Raw genomic sequence first — 27,033 nt, 5'->3', positions numbered from 1 at the left:
CTGCTCCTCTGATGCTGTCTGGCCTGTTGTGTTCCTTCAGCTCCACACTGTTGTCAAAATCTCTTCTCAACTGAAGAAGGGTCTAGGCCTGAAACGTCAGCCTTCCTGCTCCTTTGATGCTGCTTGGCCTGCTGTGTTTATCCAGCTCTACACCTTGTTACCTCAGATTCTCCAGCATCTGCAGTTCCTACTGTCTCTGAAACAATTTTAACCCCACTGCGAAGCCTCTTTTCAGGATGCCTACCCTGAAGAAGTTACCCTCCTCCCTCCAGAACAACCTCAGTGGATCTCTCTCCCACTGCAACTCTCTCGTAATCTCTTCGGCCTTGAAACTGCTGGACCACGTCCTGAAGCAAACCAGGTGCTACAGCCACATCACCTTTATTAGTACCTGCCTACGGAACCAGATCATCCCCAATGGACTACTGTCCACATTCAGGCCTTCCCAATTTGGCCCCAACCGTGACAATGTCTACATTCAGAACATTATGATTTCTGAAGAAGGGTCTAGGCCCGAAATGTCAGCCTTCCTGCTCCTCTGATGCTGCTTGGCCTGCTGTGTTCATCCAGCTCTACACCTTGTTATCTCTAGTTCATAATGAGAGAGAACATTTGGATATGATATGCAGATCAAGGCCTTAAACACTCCCTAAACCTCCCTATTGAGCAACAGAAAAGGTTAAATACTGCAAATATAATACAATCCACATGTACTTTGCTCTAAGCAGGGCCACTTGCCAGAAGACCAATAGAAAGGAAGATCAAGCCAACTTTTCATCCTGGAAATGGGTTTTAATTAGATGTTCTCTAGCATCTCACGCTCAATAAGGCATTGCTCTGTCATGTTCTAATGAATGTCCCTCCCGGTCAATGGCCTTATCCTCAATTTCAGCTTCATTCACAGATAAATTCTGTCAATCCCCCATTTCATCTGCTTTGAGGACCTCCCACTTTTGTCATCTCCATTGTGAAGGATGCAGAATACCACAATGATGTGGCACAACCTTTCGGGCATTGAAACTTCAGCTTAAGGAAGCGAAAGATATATTTCACTATGGTCCTAGTGGAAGTATGGGCAGCATTGCATTGCCATTCCACACCAGTCTGAAGACTTTGAAGAAGTGTGAACAACCATGTTTGGTGGGCATAGGCCTTGCCTCCAAGCAGCTATCAGTGTATGGCCCAAGGACCTTGGAAGGAGACATGAACTTGTGTGCTGTAGCATGTAGACATCATGTCAACTCCCAGGATATCTGGCATAGATATCCAAAATTTGGCATTGATGATTGAATAGAATTGGAACATTGATGGAATGGAACACTTTCCTGCTGAAGAACTGTACAAGTTAGTGATAGGACACTTTCAAAGCAATGGAGACATGGTATATCAACTGTCCTGCAAGTTCGCAAAGCTGAGTTTAATGGAAATCCCACTGTCCAAGCTGCCTCACTCTCCCAAGAGAGAAGGATATGATCAGCTGGGACCTGGAGAAAATGGCATTGACATCCTGGATATATGTGTACATCATGGGGAACTGCCACGTAGGTCCCCAGTTAATCCCTGACATGAGCTGCAAGCTTAAAAGCAGCTATAAACTTCTTGGCCTTTTGAGCTCAACTGCTGCTCTAGCAGATGACACAGTTCAGTGTTGTTGGTCTAAGGCATCAGTGAGGGACCATCACCAGGGATCAAGGGGTCCAAAACCAGGAGTCACAGTCTAAGGAAAAGAGGTAGGTCATTTAGGACAGAGTGGAGAAGATATTTCTTCACCCAGAATGTGGTGAGCCTGTGGAATGTTCTGCCTCAGAAAGCGGTTGAGGCCAAAGCATTGGATGTTTTCAAGAAGGGTTAAAGGGTATAGGGTGAAAGCGGGAACAGGATACTGAGTTGGATGGAAAGCCCATGATCATATTGAATGATGGAGCAGGTTCGAAGGGCCAAATGGCCGACCTCTGCTCCTATTTTCTGTTAAATGTATCAGATGATGTTCAAAAGGGGGAAGATGAATGCACAGATAAATATAGATTTCACAGACTGAGTTCCTAGAGAAGCAGCTGAAGTCGAGAATCATAAAAGCAGATGGTCAGGCATTTCAAGAGCATGTAGGACAAAGGACTACACATTCCATTTTATCAAATTTGAGTCTAAGTGGATGGATTAACGTAGGCCTTTTATTGTCCTTATGTCTTTCAATAATAGGTTTGATGTCAAAGTGCATCCAAAGACTAAAAGTACTGACAAATTATACTACAATTTGAAAAGTGACAGATTAACTGCTGAAATGATGTCATATTTCTTCAAAAACAAATCAGGGCATGCAGAGTAAGCAGCAGAATAGAGTTGAAGCTAAAGATCAGCCGTGATCAGATTGAACGGGCTCGATGATCAGATTCCCTTTTTGCATATTTTGTTAAAAAAAACCTTATTGCAAGGAGGCTTGGATCTGAAATTACCAATAAAAACCATTACATTTCAATGAAAAATAAATTTTGAAACTATAATGTTTCATAGAGTGCACAGTTGATATAATGGTGCAACAATTTCTGCACCAGCAATACAATGACGCAATGTTATTTTCCATGTTCAATAACAGAAGGTCTTTGTATACCTATCTCTCAATTTAAGTACAGGATTTATCACTGCAGTAGCAATTTTACTGATTCCTGAGCATAATTAGGCTTATTAAGAAACATGAGGAAAGAAAAGGTGATATTTCAATGAAAAGAAATCAACCCACACCAAATATTTGAAATTGCATTCTGATATGTTAATTCAATTGAGCAACGTGGCTAGTTGTGGACCACCACTGTTACCTGGAAATACGATGTCATGAAGGTGTTATCCACAACCAGAATGATGTCTCCATGTTTGTGTGCAGTTTCTGCACAAGCTTTGATGTCAATAACTTTCATCATAGGATTAGTAGGAGTCTCAATCCAAACAAGCTGTGAAAAGAACCATAAACAGGTTGGTGACAGAGATTCCTTCATAGGGACACTCTCAGGGAAGTGAAAATAAAGTAATGCAGGCTGTTGTCTTCTAAAAGGTCATGACCGTGAAAGTGGACATTGTACCATATTTAGATCTGTACATGACAGTCTTGAACGTGGTTGGTTTGGGATGAAGATGGTTGATTGGGATTGGGGGTGGGGTATGCAGTTGCCTGATTGATTAGTTACTGTGGTTATCATTATCAGGTTTAGTCCTGCATGTCAGTATTTTGCTGCCAGAAGGAGATTTGCCTGTTTTTCTATATTGGTGACAGCAAAGTAAACTAATCTCCAATGACTATTCCCCTATCCTAATGCTCCGAAATGCCAAATGAAAACTATTGATATAGTGCAATAAAGTAAAGAACTACAGATGCTGGTGATCTGAAACAAAAACAGAAATTGCTGTAGAAACTCAATGGGTCTGGAAGAATCTGTGGGGCGAAAGCAAAATTAACAGATTTGAGTCAGGTGCAGACTCTGCTTTCTCCCTAAGGACGCTGCCAGACCTGCTGAGTTTCTACAGCAATTGCTGTCTCAATATAGGACATCTTGTCCACCCATATACTGTGCACATTTCTGTACAATCAGGCAAAGTTTCTCCAATGTGGTTCTTTCTTGTATATGTTGGAAACTATGAATGACCAACTTGTAAAGTTGTTTTAGAAAGTCAAATTAAGGTAGGAGTTTCATGGTGAATGGTAGGGCCTTAAGGAGTGTAGTGGAACAGATGGACCTTGGAGTTCAGGTGCATGGTTCTCTGAAAGTGGAGTCACAGGTAGACAGGGTAGTGAAAAAGCCTTTTGGCACACTGGCTTTCATCAGTCAGAGCATTGAACATAGAAGTTGGGAAGCTATTTTGCAGTTGTACAGGACTTTGGTGAGGCTGCACTTGGAGTATTGTGTTCAGTTTTGGTTACCTTGCTGTAGAAAGGATGTCATTAAACTGGAAAGAGTGCAGAAGAAATTTACAAGGATGTTGCCAGCATTCAAGGTACTGAATTATAGGGAGAGAGTGGACACGCTAAGACTTTTTTTTCTTTAGAACATAGAAGACTGAGGGGGTATCGCATAGAAGTGTGCAAGACCATGAGAGGCATGGATAGGGTGAATGCACTCAGTCTTTTTCCTAGAGTTGAGGAATTGAGGACTAGAGAGCATCAGTTTTAGGTAAGATGGGAAAGAATACATGGGAACGCGAGGGGCAACTTTTTTACACAGAGGGTCGTATGCAAATGGATTGGGCTGCCAGCGGAAGTGGTTGAGGCGGGTACATTAACAACATTTAAAAGGCATTTGGATGAATACAAGGATAGGAAAGGTTTAGAAGGATATGGGCTAAATGCAGGGAAATGGGGTTAGCATGAATGGACATCTGGTTGGCATGGACCCGTTTGGGCCGAAAGGCCTAACCCTGTGCTGTAGGACTCTGTGATCTATGACTCCCTGAATAGCCTTTGGGAAATTACTACAGGAGTATTACTCAAGGAAAAATGGAGAATACACTTTGAATACGCCTCAGTGAATTCCATGCAACTTTCCTTATTCCATCACCCTAACCCTGTACTGATGCTGATTTTTAAAAAGGACACAAAACATTGTCAATTTTCCTCTACTGTCTCAAAGCAACTACTGGAATGAATTAGTAATGTTTCTTCTGAAGGTAATATGCCTCTTTCCTGCAATTTCCAGCATCTTCCACCCTTATCCTCAGTGTTCCAGCTTAATGGGGATTTTTTTTAGCTTATGACCAATAGATTTCGCAACCTATCAAATCCCAGCTCTGAGCAACTTTAATAACCTCCAGGAGTATACTTTTCATTGTTTCAAAACTCTAAGACTGATACTCTCCAGTTCTCCTAGCATGCATGTGAAGCTTCTTAGTTTAGTTATCATTAGTGCACGTCTCAGAGAAACAGCCCTGTGTCACACACAATCCCTTAAACCACCCCAGGAATCTCTCCAACCTCAAATTCTGAAAAATAAACAATTTCAAGACAACACCCCTCCCATTAGTGATTCCAAACAGGAGAGTCCATCCCAGTGCTACAAACCTCAGGTTACTTATCACGGTATTGTCAGATCTGAGTTACCCATCCCAGCTCTGCTAAGTTCATTACTATCCTCTTGGACTATTACAGGATACACTTGTCCTGCTGGGCTCTTAGGTCTCATGTTCTTATTCTAGTGTCCTTAATTTCCAGATGTATGTTCTCAATAACATATGTCTTGCTGACCCATCATGTTGTGTATCCAAAGGCATTTCAATATTTTGGAAATTTCCATTGGACTCTAAAGCATTTTTAATATGCCTTCTATTTTTGCCTGTGAAAATATATGTTACCAGTTGTGATGTGAAACTGTGTGTAGAGGTCAACGCCAGTAGGAACATGAAGTAGAATGGAGAAGAATTCTGGCCAAAGATATCATTGCTAGGGCTTGCACTGAACTTTTTAGAAATAATTACAATTTTAACTAAACAGGAATATAGACGCACAGACAGGTCAGGTCATTTACCTGAGGCAGTAGTTTACCACCAGACACTCTTTGTCTGCACAACCTTTCTAGATAATGGCCTCTGTGGACCTGTATGCATAATTTTCCTACACGTAGCCTCCCCAAGATACAAATTGATGGTGTGTAACTGGATAGAGACCTTGCTAAGAGCAGGTAACAGCCACGTCTTGCGTAGCCATAGTGGGATTGATAAGGCACCGAACCCTAATTAGATGACCTGACTTAAGGCAGTATTTAAAGGCTAAGGAACCATGGTCAGAACATGGCAGTCCATAATGACATTGTAGTTGTAGCGAAGGAAGAATGATGTGGTCAGCCATGGGAAGAACTGCAGAAAGTTCACTGGTGGAGTACCTGCCTGATTATGAGCTCCTGCACATGGGATCTCATGAAGCAACTGGTGTTATAAGCGTATGCTATTATTTAAAAAGGTTAATGAAGAGTTTCCACATGAATCGGAAATTATATCCAAAGTTTGCTTCATATTGTATACCTAGCGTATGGGCTTAGAACGTTAACAGGGCTCTCATCACCCTCTAAAGACTTTTATGGATTTTTTCTGACCATGAGAGCATCCCAGACAGTAAAGAAATGGCAAAACAAACTTTGGGTGCATCTGTCACAGAATACATAGCAGGGAAATGGCCCCTAAAACAGAGATGGGTACAGATAGTCATGAAATCTGTACACAAGGCTGCATAGTCGTCAAAGAGGATCCCCCTGTTGGCTAGTCTTAGGAACAGCAGTTTGGGTTATGATAGCAGCAAGGCAGGAGGTATGAGACTACGGCAATAAAATTTTAGTCAGGAGCTTACATGCGGAGATAATTGGAGAAAAATTGCAAGTGCAGGGCGGAATAGTATGTGTGGTGGCAGCATTCTCAAAATCCAGGGGTGACAAGAGCAAATAGGGTGAGAACCATTTTCCATCTACAACATCCAAGAGTCAGGCATGTGCCTAGAGGAGCCAGTCACAACAAGGAAGCCCTGATAAAGTGTGGGAGAGTTTATATTTTAAAAAATGTAAATAAAAAAATAGTGAAACCACTAATGTAATTTATTTATCTTGCTTGCTTTTGATTTGAGTTCTGTCTTGGTTTTAAGACAAATGTTGAAAAGATTGTTAACGCAAAGAAAGCTCCAATGATAATATCTCCGTATAAGTTGTAATTAATTTTTTTGTCCACTGAATTCATAATTCATTAAAGGAGTTTATATTTCAAGGGTGCATGTAAATATGGAAGTGTGGGTAATTTGCCTTTTATTAGCGCTCCTTATTTTGCATTTCTTTGCAGGCAGGTCATCATGTAGTTTGCATTTCTTTTTAGTATATAGCTACTTCAGAGCAAGGTCATGGGTTGCCATACCCTGTCGCTTGTGTTGCTTTACAGCACAGATGCAGATCGTCACAGTTTAGAGAATCAAACAGTGAAGGGGGTGGACCTGGTGCTGTATGGTACCTTTATGAATGTCACCCCTGCAGCATGTGCCAGCAGCTTACTTTGCCAGCACCCTGCTTGTGCTTCAAGCAAATGGCCATGTCTGAAGGTTAAATGCAGCCAATTCCTTCATGGGGTCAACGGTCTGTCAGGAGACAGGGATTGTCATGATGTTTTACTCTCTCAATGCAGCAACCTGATTGCATGTGCATATTTGAATAAAGTGACATACCTCAGTTCCTGTGAATCATAACAGACTCGCTCCTGAATCTCACTCAACACAACATTTTGGTGTTGTTTACACATAAAGAAGAAATAAATGGATTTTAATTTAGTTGAGTGAGGCAGTCAGGTGATGATGCAAAACAATGCAAGGGGAGGTGGGTTTGAATCAGTCTACTATTACTCTGTACGAGACAAAGCCAGTCCTGTTGTTGCATCAAGTTCAGCTACACAAATCAGTCAAGTCATGCCATGTTAATCAGATGATGCTTCTCCAGTGACAAATACAGAACTGACGCCTCATGGTTCTGGTGGATATGCCTCTCTTATGATCCCGTCATCCAAGATTACAATGGAGTTCTATTCCCAAACTAGGGTGGGTATTATCGATGAAGCTCCGATAGTCACAAACCAGGTGAAGGCACATTAACTTTAGAGTACTGTTCCCGGATGGAGCACTGGGCAAAACACCATCTCCATGATAGGGAACACCAACACATAGAAGTCTAAAGGAACAGGAGAGCCAAATTCGATCCTAATTACAATATCATCATAATCATAATGTGTCTAATTATAACATCGTTATAATTATCATATAATTGCGACTAAAACTGCTCACAAACCAGGTCTTTTGTTTTTCTTCTCTTACAGAAAATTGAGGTAAGGCTGATGATTCCATGAATGGCAACTTATTGCTGGTGAAACGAGCAGACTGTTATTATTTCCATATGACTGGTTCTGTATTATAATGTGCACCAAAAGGTAGTGCCAGTAATGACTATTTTAACAGACATGAGACTACCCGGGCACTGCAAACATTGCCAAATTGAATGCTGCATCATGATTTGAGGGAATTCCCAGAACACGCTAGAACCAGGCTGCCTTTGGTAAATGAAGATGAAGATGCTAACCTGTATGGGAGTTCCAGGAATCAAACATAATCTCACCAACAGACAAGGCTATGACATAGCTTCATTAATAATGCTGTAACTATATGTAACACCAGGACATCACTTGTAAGTAGTTTAGATACTTTAGGTGAATCAGTACAAATTCATAGAACTAGGCTGAAGAAAATATTAAATGGAATGAATAATGTGGAACTTCCAGTATCATAGAATCCCTACAGTATGGAAGCAGGCCATTCGGCTTCCAACGAGCATCCCATCCAGACCCACCCTATCCCCATAAGTCTGCATTCCCCATGACTGATCCACCTAACCAGTACATCCTTGGACACTATGGGGAAATTTAACATGGCCAATCCACCTAACTTGCACATCGTTGGACTGTAGGAAGACCCAGCGGAAAACCACACAGAAAATGTGCAAACTCCACACAGACATTCACCCAAGGGTGGAATCGAACCCTAGTCCCTGGCACTGAGAGGCAGCAGTGCTAACCACTGAGCCATCGTGCCAAGTAGGATTCAATTATGAGCGCTCATTTCGAAGGTGTGGTGGGGAAATTGGAAAAGCATGCCCACCACAAGAATGAAATTCTAAATAAGGATAAAATTAGCTCTTTAGAAGCTGCTGAAAATGATGCTTGTACAAATATGATTCTTGTTTGGCAGAACAGGCCTGTGAATACCTTCAAAGGGGTTTTACCCTCCTGGGTTACTCATACATGTCTTGAAGCTAGTTAATAACTTACAGCAGAGATACAGGAGCATCATCTAGGCAACAGTTACATGGACATACTAGGGTTTGTTGAGCATTGTGATATTCTAAAGAAAGGGAGAAGCTTAATCGTCGTTTTAAATATTAAAACATTGAGGTAGAAAATTAGGGTCATGGGTCATATTATTACCAATGCTCGAAATTTGCAGCACAGATGGACAGGATCTTAGGCAGCTGTGGATTTGTCTGGGTAAGCTCGGAAAGAGGGTATTTTTGTTTTCCCATTTGATCAAAATGAAAATGCTGCACCTACCTGTGGGTCACTTGGGATCAGGAAGAACCTAATTATATGATCATGGCTACCTGGAAAGTAGAGTTCCCTAATTGTGTGGCACATAGAGGAAAGGAGGATATTGTGTCTCCCACTGAGTGACCATTCATTGCCATCCTTCACCCATACGCTTCCATTATTTAATCTCCCTGGTTTTAACACTGGATATCCTTCTATCCCTCAATTGTGCCAAATGATCTTGCATACCTCCTGTAGCTTCATTCCTGTAGAATGTCCTTTATCAGTGCAATCTACAATATTTTACACTGACTCCAGGACTTCACATGCCTCTTCCACCAGGCTTCAAACCTGGAAAAATATTAGCTGTCATGTTAACATCTCTGTCCTAAGCCTGCTATAATGTTTCAGCAAAGCCCAGTGCAAACTTAAAGAATAGCTCTTCAGTTTCTGCTTCGGCACCTTACAGCCTTCAGGACTTAACATTGAGTTCAACAACTTCAGTCCATAAACTCTGTCCTCCATTCTGATTCTGCCCTAAATCCCACCCCACCCCCCATACACAACCCTTGTTTGCTTTCAGCAAAGCAGACCCATTTTCTGTTATTAACACCTGCCATTAACACATTCATCACCATTAACTCTTCCCTACTACAATTAGCTCTCCCTTTGGTTTTTGTTATGGGCACCTTTCCCATCTGTTACACTTAGTCATCCTATTTTTTTTAAGTCCCTTCATGACCTTACACTTTCCTATATCTAATCTTCTCCAGAACTATAATTCTTCTGACCTCCTGACATCTAAACATCCCAGTTCTGAGGAAGGGTCACCAGACCCAAAATGTTAACTCTGATATTTTCTTCACAGATGCTGCCAGATTTGCTGAGCTTTTCCAGTAATTTCTGTTTTTCTTTCTGAACATTTCCAATTTTAACCCCTCCACGTATGGTTGCCAACACTCCAAGGCCTGAAATTAGCTCCCTAATGCTTTCTTTTTTTCCTACACCATATTCTGTGAAACCTTTCTCTTACCAACCTTTTGGGCATCAGCCCCAAAATCATCTGATGTCGCTTGTTATCAGATAATTCTCCTGAGGAACACCTTAATGTTTTGCTCGATTAAGGGCACTGTAAACATACAAGTTCCAGTCATTGTATAGATCATACCTCAAATGGTGCATCAAGTTTCAGCCAATCAGCATTAGAAAGCACTACCAAAGTCATCAGGACTAATTATGTCACGAAGAGAGTCTGATACAATTTATTAGACACTATCAGGGACAAGGAGCTTTAGTTGCAAGGACGAATTAAAACTTGTCTTGTAAGATAACAGCCTTCATAAGGTCTGCATCACAGGTTGGATCAACATTATTAGCTATCCCTACTTTCCAAGTAATTTGTCATGCCACATTGAAAAACAATTAAAGAGATATCGGTGATTGCCCAGGCCAGATAAGGATGGCTGATTTCCTTCTCTGAGCTGAAATTGATGCACCAGTTGTGTTTCTTTTCAAATTTCAGTCTGACACATTCACCTTTATTGAAAACAATTTTTCATTTCTATCTTGAGAAATCAAATTCTCAAATTGTAATGGTGCAATTTGAAATTCAGTTCATGGATGAGTTTAAGCCTTTTAAGTACTAGAACATGATCACGACTTTTCTCATACTTTAGCCAGTGACATTGTGCAGAATTACAGAGGCTCAATTATAAAATAGGTAGCTACAGTTCAAAGTTCAGTGAACTAGTTATCAGAGGGAATAACTTGAAGATCATTATCAATTGAGCAAAGGTGAAGTTCTTTATTTATAAGAATTAATATCAAATAGAATGCTCTCCAATGATGATGAGAATATACTCCATAATATTTCTTTGATAAATGTAGAAGCATTGCAAAAAGAATCATTTAAAAATAATATGGAGAAAGGGCAGGAGAAATGAGAATAAGTAGGTAATTCTGAACATCAGCACAAGCACAAGATAATTATTTATGCTGTAATATTAAAATAAAACAAGCATGGATTGGAGTTAGGAGGCATAGCTTGCTGCATATTCTTACTTTTGTGTTTGGTTTGATAGCTGCATTCAGAGTTTTCATTGACGTGCAGTCAACAAATGAGGTTTCCACACCCATTTCTGATGCAACTCTGCAGAAATATTGGTTTGCACCTGAAATACAGAATGTTTCCAATAACATTGTACTTTATACCTATTAAAAGTTTTTAGGTTGATGAATAGCCTGTCATAAATCCCAAAGTATAACATTCCAACTGTTAACACTACAGGTGTTCTCCCAGGCACCCAACTGTAATCACACACATTTTTAGAACTGATGTATTGAGTCAATGTCCAAATGATTTTTTTCACTATTTAAAAAACAACTAATAAATTGTCATATCCATCTGCCTCTATTTTGAAATCCAAATCACAAATTTATAAATAGACTTTTCGTCACAATATTTTAAATTAACACTTGGGGGTCAGATACTCAGTTGGTTGCTTTGCAATGCAGAGCGATACCAACAGTTCAGGTTCAATTCCCATACAAGCTGAGATCATCATGAGGTCGACATTCTCAACCTCTCCCCTTGCCTGAGGCAGGACCCTCAGGTTAAAGCCACCACCAGTTGTATCTCTTTAATGAGAGCAACCTTATCTTTTACAAAACAACCCACCACTGGTGTCCTTGGTATCCTGTCAGCAAGATTAAGAAGGAGGTTAATGGATATGTTTCCTATTTAAACTGTCTGCCCAACTGGTTTCTCCCAGCTAAAGGAGCAGAAATCCCTTTCTGTTCTTGTATTAACTTCAGCCAATGCAAACACTACCTCCATGTACACCTTTCATGCAAACGATGTTATCGCCAGACTTCAAAAGATGTACAATTGTCATCATAGCCGCAGAGCCAGATGCAAATGCTAAACCTGTAGGAAGAAATAGCAATCAGTGAGTTGCCCAATAGGATGAAATTCAAGATTGGACAATCCAATATGATCACATAGGATGTGAGCACAGAAGTTGCCCATTTGACCCAACCAGTTCATACTGGTATCTAGGTGCTAATTGCCCTCCTTTAATATTTCTTGTTTTAAATCTCTCATCGGAATTCTCTATTCCCTTCTCCCTCTTTCCTTTGGCTAGCTACTCCTTAAATGCAACGGTCCTAGAGCCTCGTTTTTATTTTCAAGAAGTCACCCAGCCTGTCAATCTTTTCCTGATACTTATATCCAAGCCTTTCTGCTAGCAGCTTATCAAAGATTCTCTACATTCTCACTTAATCTTTCTTAATATGATAACCAAAGCTGCATGCATCATTCTCGGTCTAACCGAGATGTGAGGGAGATTTAACATAACTCCCCTGGCTTTTCATTCTATTATTCTATAAATAAAGCACAGTGTATGTTTTTCATTGACTTTGCTAACCCTGTGTAACCCCATCGTCCAAGTGATAATACTGCAGTATTTGTAGGGAGATCCCCTTATACTTCTACACTACACAGAATTGTACCTTCCAATTAATAAGTGACCTCCCTATTCATCCTAGCAAAATGCTCACAGATAAATGTGAGATATGCATCACTTGCCAATTGCTTGCCCATTCTGCAAATTTATTAGCTCCCTTTTTCAATTTGTTGCACTTTTTTTCTTGATATTGACTATCACCATTCCAAATTTGGTGCCATTCTCAAATTTGGAAATTGTATCTTTGATTCCAAAAACTACCCTGTAAATTTAATTTGTGAATGTCAGCAATCCCACTAGTGATTTCAGGAACACTAATTCCCAGATGCCGTTTCTCTGAATAATTATCCTTCATTTTGGCTCCCTGCTTCTCTATTGGAGAGTTAATAATCAATTCTGACATCGTTCATTGACTCCTTATTCTCTGACATCATTCGATAGTCAATTCTGGAACATCTTATCAAAAGCTTTTGGAAAATCCAGATATCTTACGTGTACATTGCATATGCATTACTATTATCTACTCTATCATGTCCTCAAAGTCAAAAAGGCTAGTCAAGCATGATTTTTCCTATGAAATCTATGATTTTATTTTTGTTTCTACATATTCCTCTGTTCACTCCTTCAGTAGGGATTTCAAATTTTTTCTGATAAATGTAATGCCGAGCTGACTGTTCGATAATTCAGTGTTCTGTGTCCCTTCTTCAAAATAGCACTTACATTAGTATCTGTCAGTTTTCTGCCACAATGCCTTTATGTCATGAATTATTAAATACGTGTGGTAATGCCTCTGCTATCTCTGTCTAAGAATATTTTGAAATATGTGGATGCAATTCACCCAGGATGGGCTTCATCCCCTAACTTCATTAATTTTTGTTTTCAATACATCCCTTTTTGTTAATTCTAAATGTACTTACCTCATTTAATTACTCAACAACATATCCCTCTGCTCTATCTATCTGATATTCTAAAGCTAAATAATAATTTAAAATTTTTGCCATTGCTTTATTGTGGCCTGTAGCATTATTCTAGCTATCTCTTTAATGATCCCATTCCCTACTACGGTCTTCCTTTTTAAAAAATTCATGTACCTACGTGGTAATTTATTTCCATAGACCCTCTTTGTCTTCCTAATTTCTTTTATTACTTCTCTCGGATAGAATCTGAGAATCAGTAGAATCAGATACAATAGCAATGTTTGAGAGGCATCTTGGCAGATACATGAATAGGCAGGGAATAAAGGGCACAAAGAGGCAAAGGGTTTTTCATTTAGAAGTGTGTCGTGTTCCAGCAGTCTTGATGGGCTGAAGGGCCTCTGCTTTGTACATCATTCTGGTGGATAATAAGTGCATACACCCTAAACTGTTTCCCAACCTGATACCTAGTGCATTTCACCTCTGCGCATGCACATTATGGGTGGAATTTTGAAACATGAAGAGGATTTTATGGCATTCAAATTATTGCGTGCTATCATGCCTAATTTCATCCCCACACAATATACGATACCACAAAAACAAACTCGTACAATTTACCAAAACCTGGGATATATATCTGTCTTGAGATGAAATAAACACTTGTACTGTTCCCCCTTCAAAAATTGATAGCATACAGACTCTGTGACCTACTGTATTTTGCTCCATCAATTGCTGCCACTGCTTTCTCTAAACAATTCTGTGAAAGGTTTGCACTGCAGCAGTAATTAAAGCCCTGTAGAAAAATCCAGGAAAGAGACATTAGAAGTACAATAGATCCACAAAGAAGTCTTTACAGATGAAGCAACATAACCCCCTAGCATATGCTGTTAAAAAGGAGCAAAAGCACCACTAGAAATTCCTCAACTGCCCATACAACTTAATTTGAAAAGTAGCACATATAACCATTGTTCACTGTTATCTATGTGCAGATGGAGAACCATTTGCTTTTTGGCAGGAAGCAACAGGCTATTCTCACTTTCATTTACAGCAGGTAACTTGTGACTAACAATTTGCTGCAATTTATTGATGCCACCCTAAGGAGAGACGCAAGAGTTAACACCTGCAGAACCTACTGCCTCTTCTCTACCAGAAGAAAATGTTTTGCTTCTATCAAGTAGTATTCAGGGTGCTGGATTACTAAACGTATGTGTTTTGCCTGTAACACTTTATTTAGTAACTTCTTTTAAAATGTTATAAATAGTATAAATAAAATGGTGCTATCTGTTAAAGCAGATGTCTTCAATTAGCGAGACAACAGTTTAACTTAGTTATTAATTCAGGAATTGCCAATCTTACTGTAAACCATCACTCCTCTTATTAACATCATCATTCATAGCAGCAGTCACAACTGTGGCATTCTCTGCTCCCAGAGATTATCTCACCAAATTTTTCCTTTCACGGAGTCAAAATCCTGGAATTCCCTCCATAATGACATTGTGAGTCTACCTACACCACAGAGACTGCAGGGGTTCAAGAAGACAGGTCACCACCACCTTCTCAGGGGCAACTAGGGACAGGCAATAAATGTTAGCCCAGCCAGGGATGTCCCTATCTCAACAGTGAATCAGAAATGTCCTCCCCCCAAAGGGTCAAAAATCACAGTTTTATTCTCTAGAATTTGTATTCTAGTAACTCTCTTCTAATCATGTGGTCATTGATAGGTGAAATTGATGAAGCAATAAATGTTGACAGACACCCAGCTGCAACTCTTATCTCTCACCAAAGTCACATCCTTAACAAAGGTTTGAAATAGGAAGAACTACACCAAAGGAGGGAGAACAAAAGACTAACCAATTTCTACAAAGTGTGAAGTTCACAGAAACTAATAAGCTTCCAAGTTTATCATTTGAGGACACAATCAGTGACTTAGTTGTGCAAAAATCACAAAACTTTCTAATATTCTCTTCATTTTTAACAGGCCTCTCCACAATAATGAAGGAAATAAAGTTTAGACAAATTATTTGAACTGAATACTTTATAAGTAAAATAAAAGTAATAATTTCAATACGTGTATTTCAATTACATATTTATTTTCCTAGAGTAAAGGTGAGAAGGAAATGTTTTTTACACTTTATTAATTTCAGAAATTAAATCTATTTTTATAAGAAAATGTTTTAAAATTCAAAGAATAATGTGTATTTCTTATTGTGTGGATAAATCCACGTAAGGTAATTTTAGCTAGTGATTAAAACATCTAGATAGATCATGTCACTGTTAAGATCAAAACAAATGGCAACACAATGGAAATGTTTGTGACCATGTTATTGCACTGGAGTTCATCGCATGAGCCTGAGAGTCTGAGCACTGCATTTCTAGACGGAGATGGGAAATAAATCAAAGCTTTCTGATTGCGCTTAATATCTAAGCAAGACTGTTTTATGCAATAATTGAGTAGATATGTAGGTGAAGTCATGTAATAATTATATAACTACATAACACTTGCATGACCATACAGTAGGTGCGGGCCATATAAGTATGTTTTGTTGGAATGAAAATGTCCATTTTAGAGAGTCTTATTTTCACAATTTCTTTATTTTCCAACTGATTATGTAAAATTTGAAATATATTCACCATTTTGTATTTGGAGAGACCCCGTCCACCCCATCCCCACACCCACAATGTGACCTCTGGGTTGTCCTTTACTTTGGTAATGCCTAAATCTAGCACTGGACAGGGACAACCTGAGCTACACAAGGTTACATAATAATAATTCCATTTGCATGACCAACACTTCATCACCAGACCTCCATCACTTTCCTGAATATCCATTTTCTGAATGAACCCATCAAGAGTTGCCCTCTCAGGATATACAACAGATTACATAGTAGCCTGCAGTATCAAGATTTACATTGAAGTGAAGATAAAGATAATTTTCCTTCATGTTAAATTTATGTATTTGTACTTCAGCTATGATAATAACGTACCCTTATCAATTCATAATTTCTCAAATATGTTTTATTGGCTCATGATATTTTTCATTAATCAGAAGTAGTTCTCATTAAGAAAAACGGTGATGATTCCTGTTACAACCTCACAGTCAATCTCATTGTGAGAAACATGGAGTGGGCTATGACTCTTACATCAGCTACTACGACAGGTTGCAACAAGCAGTCAATGATTACTAGATGTCAATGATGTCTAGATGCAACTCTATCGTCAGAGCTGGAGACAGTCTGTTCAGTGTGATGTTATCCCCGCCGTCACCCTCACTCCCACTTGCTGGAGTTGTTGGAGTCAGTAATGAAGGTGATGAAGAGACACAAATAAACTGATGAGTACTCTGAGGAGACCAGATGGCTTGTGCTCCTCCTCTTTATCTGTGTGCCTGATGTGTGCCTCCTGGAGAAGAAGGGGTGGTTGATGTCAGCTCCAAGGACCTCATTCCCCCTTGCACCTTCCCAATGTACTGGGTGGCTGATGTGCTGACAACTTCTCCTTGCACAACTTCCAGTGACTGAGCATGTCAATCCTGCCTGACTTTGAGGCCGATCCTATCCTGATCTCCACCTTTAAAATTCTTGGCTATATTCCATTACTGCAAAGTCAGAATGTCTGCTGTCTCTGGTCACATTCAGGCAAACTTAATTTCAGCTTTCTTATAATCGCTTCAGTGTCTACCGCAAGCCAAACTTTAATAACCTTTGTCTTTGTCTCAACACTGATTTGATCAATCAAATTCGTAACAAGTTTCAACACGTAACCACATCTGTAGATCTCATATATGCTCCAATCTGACACCTTCATGAATTTCACTGTTTCACAGTCCCCTACTCCCTAATCTATTCTGGTTACACCACAACTTGTTTTCACATTTATTTCAATATTCTTAATTCATCCTGAATCTACCCTTATTTTTTCCAAGTAACTGCAAAATTCACTGCAAAAACATTGGATTTATAACACTGGGGGAGTTTTATCACCTAGCTTTTCATAACATCTTAGTCATTCACTTAATCTGTCCCTTAACTATTGTAATGTTTTTGGTACAAAAACAGAAATTGATGGAGAAACTCAGCAGCACTGGCAGCTTCTGTGGAGAGAAAGCAGAATTAACGTTTCAAGTCCAGTGACCCTTCTTGCAGACTGATAATAGCTAAGAAAAGGTGGTATATATGCTGAAGACCAGGGGTTGGGTGGAAAGGAATCAAGCGGATAGGTGGAGACAGAGCCCACAGAGACAAAGGGATAGTTGACAGTAAGCCAGGGAAGGAGAAAAGCTGATAATGGGGCCAACCAGTAGGTGTAAATGGGTTGGCTGTGCTGAAAGCAGCCCATGTCATGATAGGGCCTGAGGTGTGGAAGTGGGTAAAGGGCATTGGAGGGGGTGTTCAGTTGCTGAAATTATTGAACTCGATATTGAACCCTGAAGGCTGCAGGACTTCCAGGTGAAATGAGATGCTATTCTTCCAGCTTGCACTGAGCCTTGCTAGAGCACTGCCCAAATTAGAGATGTTGGTCAGGGAAAACAGTGGTGTGTTGTAGTGGCCAATAACAGGAAGCTCAGCATCATTTTTACAGACAGAACGTAAGTGTTCTGCAAAGCCGTCACCCAGTCCCTGTGCTTCGTTTCCCCAATATAGAGGAGACCACATTGTGAGCAGCGAATGCAGTAGACTAGATTGTGTGGAGTGCAGGCAAAGTGCTGGAAGGTATGTTTGGAGCCTTGAATGGCGAGGAGGCAGGAAGTAAACAAGCAAGTGTTCCACCTCCTGCGATTGCATGGGAAGGTGTTGTGGGGGGTGCGGAGGTGCTGGGAGTAGAAGAGGAGTGGACCAAAGTGTCCTACAGGGCGTGGTCCCTGTAAAATGCTAAGAAGGGAGGCGAGGGCAATATATGTCTAGTGATGTCATCCTGCTGGAGGTAGAAGAAATGGTGGCTCATGATCCTTTGGATGCCAGTAGGGTAGAAAGTGAGGACCATGGGGTGTGGGAAGCGGGTATGCGTGTTGTGGGAAGGAAGAAAAGATGTGAGGACAGAAGTGCAGGAAATGTGTTAATCTGTTAACCATGGGGGCGGGGAATCCTCGGTTGAGGAAAAATGTGAACATTTCTGAGGACACCCTTAAAGAGGTGGCATCATCAGATTAGAAATGACGGAGATGGAATTCAAAGGAATGGAGTCTTTACAGGAAGCAAGGTGTGAGGATGTGTTATCCAAGTAATTGTGGGAATCGGTGGGTTGTAATGGATATTGGCGACCAACCTATAGTAGATTCACGCAACTCAGTCAATTACCCAAGAAGCTGTGATATGTCATACCCAAACCTCTCCACATACATGTACATTTGTCCCTGAAGTTCATCTTGGGCTTTGATTTCCATGCTGTTGTGGTAGTTAATATTTATTAATATTAATACTTGGCAGGGAATGTGGGGAAGCTCAATGTTGATGGGGTTGAAAGGCAGTGCAAGGAAGAAAAGAACATGGAATATTTGGAAGTGGGGTGGGGGTTGGGCGGTTTCAAATACCAGGCTGAGCCTCCTAGTCATTTTGCCAAGAGTGTCATGTGTTGATTTCCAATCTCATACCAATTGCAAACACAATGGAAATGGAAAATGCCTGCAACCACACACAAAGTGGGGAGAGTAACTTGTTTTCTGTCTGAATGTGCAGGCTCCACATGTGAATAGTGTGAGCACCTTCAAGGGGCAATTGTATTAATGAGGCACTTGTACAGTACAGGTTAAAGATATCTGTAATTATCATACCCCGCAAGTGAACTCTATGCATTGTCTAAATGAGTGGGATATAAATCCTCATCACTAGCAAACTTACCCATTGCATTGGTCGTTAGAGACCAATAAAGTAGCAATGTACTTGTACTTCTTTCAATCTAACCTACCGTATTAGCCACTCACAATGTGGTCTCCTTTATTTTGGCAAGATCAAGTGCAGACTGGGTGACCACTTCGCAGGACACCTTCTCACTGTCTGTCAGAATGACCTCGACCTTCCATTTGCCTGCTATTTCAATAAACCATCTGACTTACATGTTAACATTTTCGATTCTGGGCCTGCTGCAGAAGGATCAGAAGACCACAAGATGTAGAAGCAAAAGTAGGCCACTCAGCCCATCATGTCTACTCCACCATTCAATGAGATTGTGGCTGCTCTGATAATCCTGAACACCATTTTCCTGCCTTTTCCCATAACGCTTAATTCCTCCAATGATTAAAAATCTGTCTATTGTAGCTTAAAATATACTCAATGACCCAGCACTGACAATTCTCTGTGGTAAAGAATTCAAGATTCACTATCCTATGAGAAAGAAAAAAAAAATTCCTCCTCATCTCTGTCTTCAATGAGCGTACCATTACTCTGAGGTTATGCCCTCCGATCTGAGACTCTCTCACCAGGAAAACAATTTTTCCACATCTATCACATCAGGCCTGTTAAGAAGCTTATATGTTTCAATAAGGTCTACTCAGAGTGTTCTAAACGCCAATGAGTAGAAGCCCAGTTCATTCAATGTCTCCAGATAAGAAAATTCCTCCACATCCCCAGGATTAACCTTGTGAGCTTTCTCTGGTCTGCCTCCAGTCCAGTGTATCTTAGTATTCCTACAAAGCTCAACACAAGTTGGAGGAATAGCAATTCTATTTCTGCTTATGCACTTTACGAACTTCGGGACTCAACATTGAGTTCAAAAACTTCAGAGCATGACGTCTGCCTTTGATTTTGATTATAACTCACTTCCTCGCTTCCTCCCTCAATCTTTGTCTTATTGTTGTCATTTTGGTGTTGCTGTTAGCAGACCAGAACCATTTTCTCTTTACACAGATTCTGCTAGACCGGCTGAGTTTCTCTAGCATTTTCTGTTTTTATATATGAGATCTCATTTGAGCCTCCTTTCAAGGGACAGATGCCGAATTCAAAGCAATACCTGTTAACTAAACACAAAACAAAATAATGCATGCTTTATAGAACAAACAGATAAGACATTAAAGCGTGGAAGTTTCCAACATTCATACAGAAGACAAAAAAGTTTCCATCAAATAAGTAGTGCTTAAGGTCAAAAATCTTAAAATTCAGTACAGTAATCATGAACTGAAGAGACAGTAACTTGTTTCTACTCACTTTAAAATTAATCAATTGGCTTTTAGGCATGACGTCTGTACATTATGTACCTCAACTTTCATACAGCCTAATTACAGCCTTTCATTATTAGGAACACACAGGTAGACACTCCACCTTGGTAAAACACCTGTTCCACCATACTGGGCTTCTGTTTACCTCAACAGTGGTGACTCCCATTTTTATTGCACTGGAGCTCTCCCTGGCGTTGTTGTTTAGATCTCATGTATATGTTTTTAGCAGATACGGACTACAGCATAAATAATGTTGGGTACACCATCATTACTGCCCCCAAGGATCACACTTTCTTTATTGCACCCTCAGTCTTAATCTGGGTAATCTTTGATCTCATTCATTCGTTCACTGGAGATTTCAGCTCCTATCCAATGGGAATACTGGGAATATCATCTATTCTCCATAGCCCCTTTTGAACTCCCTTTCCTAATCAGCTTTCAGGCCATCCCTTGGCTTGTTCTACCCAGAACAGATCAGGCTTCCAATGGCAATGAGCATTAACATAGATAACAAGGTGTAGAGCTGGATGAACACAGCAGGCCAAGCAGCATCAGAGGAGCAGGAAAACTGACGTTTCGGGCCTAGATCCTTCTTCAGAAAAAAATTTTTCTGAAGAAGGGTCTAGGCCCGAAACATGAGCTTTCCTGCTCCTCTGATGCTACTTGGCCTGCTGTGTTCATCCAGCTCGACACCTTGTTATCTCATATTCTCCAGCATCTGCAGTTCCTACTATCTCTGGGCATTAACATAGGTTATCTTTCCTCAAGTCCTGGATTTTTGGAGATGCAGCAATGTAGTAACAGTAACCAGGAGATCATCTCGCAGAGGATACCATTACTTGCTAGTCTCTGTGACCCATCCAGATCAAAGCAATCAGACATCCTGGTGTCCATCCACTCCACTTCTGAGCATAACTATCATTGTCCATGTCCATTGCTACATTGTGGGAAAACACAAAACAAAAAATAAACATTGCTCTGAAAGCCAACATTGCTATCCAGAGTTCATGGTTATAACAATCAGAATAGTAGCTAGCCATTTTTTTCTAGGAATTTCCCACCTTCTGCAGCCAGGATGGCATTTCTATACTTTTTCCTGAGTAAAATGGATTTTCCTCTTTTTTACAGTTTAAAACACTATGCTCTAACTTCTACACAGATTTTAAATAAAGATGCAGCCATTTTAAATCCCACCAGCAAAATCACAGTCTAATTGTGGAGTCCAGTCCATTTAACTCTTTAATTCACCCTTACTTTCCTTCTTCTGCCAGACTTTTCCATTAGATTTCTTTAAATGAGCTTGTTCTCATCTAAATAAATTCAGAGGCCTTCCCAATTCTGTAGCCCCAGTCTAAATTTATTTCCTGGCCCATTCACTGCTTCTTTCAACTGCGCTTCATGGTGTCTAATGTTGATGGTGATGATGATTGTTGTGAGTGAGAGTAAGAATTCCCTTTTACACTTCATTGCCCACTCTTTTCAGCCTTTGTAATGCTTTTCATTAAGTTATTCCCTTTTTCCTTCGGGATTGCTAACGTTATCTCTTGGAGCCTTTAGCTGCTCCCTACAAAGCCATCATTCCCAGGTCATTGCATTTCCCAAATGTGCCTGGCATTTTCTTTCTGCAAACAAGGAGCAGGAATAGGCCATTTGGCATTTTGAGCATGCTCGACAATTTACTAAAATAATGGTTAATCTAATTGTAACCTCAAATCCACATTCCTGACTAACTTAATAACCTTTCACCTCCTTGCTTAACAATAATCTATCTATCGCTGCCTTAAAAGATTCAAGGACCCTGTTCCCGCTATCTTTTCAGGAAGAGAACACAGAGATAACATTTCAACTCATCTCTGTTTTAAATGGGTAACTCCTTATTTCAGTGACCTTCTAGTTCTTGATTCTCCTTTAACAGAAAACATCCTGTCCATATCCAACCTTATATGTTTCAACCAAGTCACCTCTTAGTCTTCTGGATGCTAATAGATGCATGTCTAGCCTGATAGGCCATCAGTTTTACTCTGCCTCTTGTGAAGCTTACATAACACAATGATTCTGTTTTTTAACACACTGTATCAATATTGGGTCTTACTCGCCCACCTGACTTATTATTTTTCAGACTGGTCAACCGTCTCTCTATCTAACCATTTCTTCTTCTAATTGTTCTGCATTTTTAAAATTCTGGCTTTGCGATCACTTTCTTACCCCTCCACCTCAATTCCTACCTTAGCTTTGGCAACTCACACATTTATTTCTTCACTGTTGCTGGCACAGCATTAACCAAACTGCCTTGACCATGAGCAACTTTCCAATGGTATCATTGGTGCGCTGTTCAGCTTTATCCACCAAGTCATCCCCTTTGAGAATGACTATTCCCCACTTCTCCTTGAAATGGTAGGTCTCCTTCCACTTATCCATATTCTTTTCTGTCACTACTCTGTTTCATGGACCTTGTCTGGGGATAAGGGTCCTACAAGACAATTGATTCTAAACCTTACTTTAAAATAATGGCAAGCAACAAGAGTTTTGTTTCAACGTATGCAAGACAGTAATTTGGGCATTGCATGATAATATTTACAGGTTGCTTAGTAACCTATACGTTGGAGCTCTCCTGAGTGGTTATTTTGCTGACCAATTCATCTTCCACTATCTCCAGTGACTGACCAGGTCACTCATTCTCACCTTCTGCGCTGATCCTAGCCTGGGCTCTGAACTTTAAATTCTTGGCTGCGTTCCATTCCAGCAGAGCCAGCACGTCTGCCGCCTCTGACCACATTCAGTTAAATTTAATTTTAGATTACTTGATTATCTTATAATCACTTCATTGTCCATCACAAGCCAAACATTACCAATCTTTCTCTTTGTCTCGATGCTGATTTGATCAGTCCTGTTCATAACAAGTTGAAACTTGTTATCACCCTTGCAGCTCTTGAAGGTTGTTCAGCCTGATGCCCTCTTGAATCTTATTGTATCACAGTCCACCCGCTCCTCTTTGCAATCCTAGTACACCACAAATTCCTCTTACACAATACATTTATCTCATCATTTGTAAATCATGATGCGCGTTCAGTCAAGTCAATGTTATGCATCCAGTGCAGTAAAAAGTAAATTTCCACATGCTTTGGCCGGGGTTGTCTTGTGGTACTAAAGGCAGATTATGCATTTACTCTTCTGGCATATCCTCCCAGTTGCATTATTGATGGCGCCCTGCACTGAAGGTCAACACATTGTGTTGAAGGTGCAACACTGGCATTTACTTTTGTGAATTGAGTAATTTGACCTGTTTCTTATCCTGGACCTATGTTACATACATGACCCCATTGTTGTTCACCTCTGCCACATCTGTGATGGATGGGCTTTGCGACACCACCTTCAGGAAGGAGTACCTCTTGCTACTCCCGGACTGTCTGGATGAACCTATGCAGGGAGACATCGCTGAACCATGGGGCTGGTCCCCTTTGGCAGTCAGACATTTCTTTAAATAATGTGATACTCAATCATTGGAGCAAATGGCGGGTGATGCACAAGACTCTCAGTTTGAACAGGAGACACTTTAATAGCCAACTATAGATGCAGATCTGTCAGCTGATGATGGGTTTTACTAATGAAATGCTTTTCCTGCTGCTAGAACTGATGACCTTTATGTGGACACATAGAATTTAGAATTTTAACTGTAACCAAATGGGAAATGTCAGAAAGAGAGATAGTGGAAACTGCATACAGTTCCAACATGACACCAGGAATGATATGCATTATATTCAGGGTAGTAACCACTAGTGGCTTGTGGTAGAGGTGAAGTGCTGCCACCGATCGTTCTTCCTGTGCCAGACTAAAAGGCTGTAGAGTAGATTGTGGTGGAGGATGGACCATGGCTAAGTGTCAGTGGAAGAGGCTCTTGTCTTTAATAAAAAGAAGTAGTTTATTGTTTAGTTTAGTTTAGTTTAGTTTATAGTTTAGAGTATAGTTTACTTAGAGACTATATTAATGCTTTGGCATATTAACTATTACTAACAAAAGGTTGGTAAGACATGCACACCCCCATCAGGAGACTGTCACATTAACTTCAAACTGCACATTACTCCACTCAGAGGCAGTATTTTATATCGGACTGGGTGGAGTTTCAGAACAGCTCATTGACTAGCTCTTTCAGAACTGTTGTACAACACTCCCCTCAAACTTCCTTTGCCCTTAGTTCACCCATTATACAACAGTGTAAATCTCTTATGTTACACTTACTACTGCTCTTTCCACCCCAAGTCTCTGACTTCAGAAATTCAAGTGAATTTAGAAATTCTTCTGGAGTGTGTTAGTTTTGGATTTGGATGATCAGTGCACCTTTGGTTTGAGGATTGTTGACTTCGAGGATGATTTATGGCACTTTTCTCCACTGGAGGATCTGAAAACTGGAAGATGACTTTCTCTGTGAAGGTTATCAGTTGTTGGCATGGCTTTTGATCCATTACCCTGTCTGGAAGGCCTTTGGTATCATCAAGCCCTTCATAGAAGAGAGTTGTGCTGATGAAGAAGCAATTTCCTCCTTTGACTGTGTGTTGGAGATGCAATTTATCTCTCAATAACTTGGTCACATTGGATATCTTCCATCATTCCACGTGGTCTTTTGCCTGGCACAGTAGATTTCTTTCTCACTAATTCCATCAGTGGCATTGTCTGCTCTCATGCTATCACTGTTTTCAGCAAACTGTTGTGCTGTTTGGGCAAATTTAAGTAGAGAATCATCACTGAACTCAGATAGACTGTGTTGCTCTTTCCTGGTTATGATACTTGATAATTCGATCAAGTTTTGCTTATGGTTGGCATCAGAATATTCTTTAATTGTAGCAGGAATGGAAATCATTTCTGCCAGCCCAGTAAAATCTCTGGTTTCCTTCATTCTGATAGCATGAAACAAATTTCAAACTCCGATATAACTGATGCCAGTAGGTCCACACATCTCTTTCAATTCAACCATTAATATTGAAAGGCTTACAAAATGTTTCACTGGTTCTGCATCCTCAGGTCAGTCAATTACATATTGTTTCTGATCAAGTATTAGTCTATCTGTGACTTTTAGAATGTTGTCAGCAAGGCATATTATTAGGCATAAAATTGAGATGCATTGATTGTATACAAGATATATGATTCTAAAACTCCTTTGCACTTTACGTTGAAATGTTACTTGAGGTATACCTTAAGTCTTAGGAGTTATTCTGCCTGGACCATGTAGCTTTATTTGTGTGGGTTGTTCTTCAGCCATGGTATTAGATTAGATAGGACAGAGGCACACACCCCTGTGTCAAGCTTAATTTGAGTTTCATGACCACTAACATAAATACGTTCAGTCATATCCAATTCTGATCTCCCATTTCCCCAACGAATGTCTCTGATATTTCCTCTAACAAAGGCATATTATTGTACAACAATATGTATTCTAATAGAGGCATATTCTGGAATTCACGTGTCTTTTCAAGCTGTGCTCATTCCACTGTATTGACTTTCTTGGGTATGTATGCACCAGTAACTCTCTTTCTTGGGTAACGCTTTTGCAAATGACATATTTGTGTCATAGCTGGATATCGCTTTCACTTGTAAGGCTTTTCTTTGTTCTGTAGCACTGTCACTGGCTATTTTTACCTGATATTTTGACTAATTTTTGAGTTGGCTTGACATATGTTCATTTAGAGTGTTTGTTCCTTATGAAGTTGATGGGCTATGTTGTTTCTCCTATCAGGATTTGTGTGTGATTCTTCCTCATCTCTGCTTCCAACACAATTTGAATAGTTTTCTGCAATGTCAGATCTTCTTTGAACAGTAATATATCTAACAAAGACTGTTGTACAATTTCAACAATAATTCTGTTTCCTATGAACTTTGATCGTAAAGTTCAATATTCATAGGTTTCAACTAATCCATAGATGCCATTCACCCTATCGAGTCTGCACCAACCCTGCGAAGAGCATCTCACCCAGATCCAGCCCCACATTTACCATGGCTAACCAAACTCCACATCCCTAGATACTATGGTCAATTCGCCTAAACTGTACACCTTTGAACTGTGGGAGGAAACCTGAGCACCCAGCAGAAACCCACGCAGATACGGGAAGAATGTTCAAACACCACACAGACTATCACCCAAGGCTGGAATTAAACTTGGGTCCCTGATGCTATGAAGCTGAGCCACCATGCCACCATTCTTGAGATTGTCTATGGATTCTCCAGTAGGTCCGACTCCTCTATTAGATTTTGCCCGTTCCAGAATTCTATTTCTTTTTAAGTTAATGTAATTGTCAAAAAGGGTTACAATGTCACCAAAAATGCCTGTGTCTTCTTCTGTTTCTGGGCACTTTATACAATTATCATCTATAGGACCTACTGCATATATCAGTGGATTAAATTGCTCTGCTTCTGATGTGATCTTTAACATTGCAGCAAT

The 27,033-nt window shown here is 40.1% G+C and overlaps 1 protein-coding gene across 8 annotated transcripts in view; it reads right to left on the bottom strand.

Annotated features, from left to right (window-relative positions):
• Positions 1–27,033, bottom strand: part of LOC109917056 (cystathionine gamma-lyase-like) — a 69,341-nt gene that overhangs the window by 36,117 nt on the left and 6,191 nt on the right. For 6 of the 8 annotated variants that reach the window (XM_048609986.1, XM_048610000.1, XM_048609993.1 and 3 more), the window contains 4 exons: positions 14,168–14,249; positions 11,909–12,004; positions 11,140–11,249; positions 2,814–2,945 (listed from right to left, as the gene is read on the bottom strand). In XM_048609986.1, coding sequence (XP_048465943.1) covers positions 2,814–2,945; positions 11,140–11,249; positions 11,909–12,004; positions 14,168–14,249 — 420 coding nt within the window. The remainder of the gene's footprint in view (positions 1–2,813; positions 2,946–11,139; positions 11,250–11,908; positions 12,005–14,167; positions 14,250–27,033) is intronic. The other 2 variants (XM_048610007.1, XM_048610035.1) reach the window with 1 other exon arrangement.

This window comes from Rhincodon typus, chromosome 2 (genome assembly GCF_021869965.1).
Source record: "Rhincodon typus isolate 14 chromosome 2, sRhiTyp1.1, whole genome shotgun sequence".
In the NCBI taxonomy this organism is placed as follows: domain Eukaryota; kingdom Metazoa; phylum Chordata; class Chondrichthyes; order Orectolobiformes; family Rhincodontidae; genus Rhincodon; species Rhincodon typus.
The sequence above is the reverse complement of the archived record's forward strand: the minus strand, read 5'-3'. Positions and strand labels throughout refer to the sequence as shown.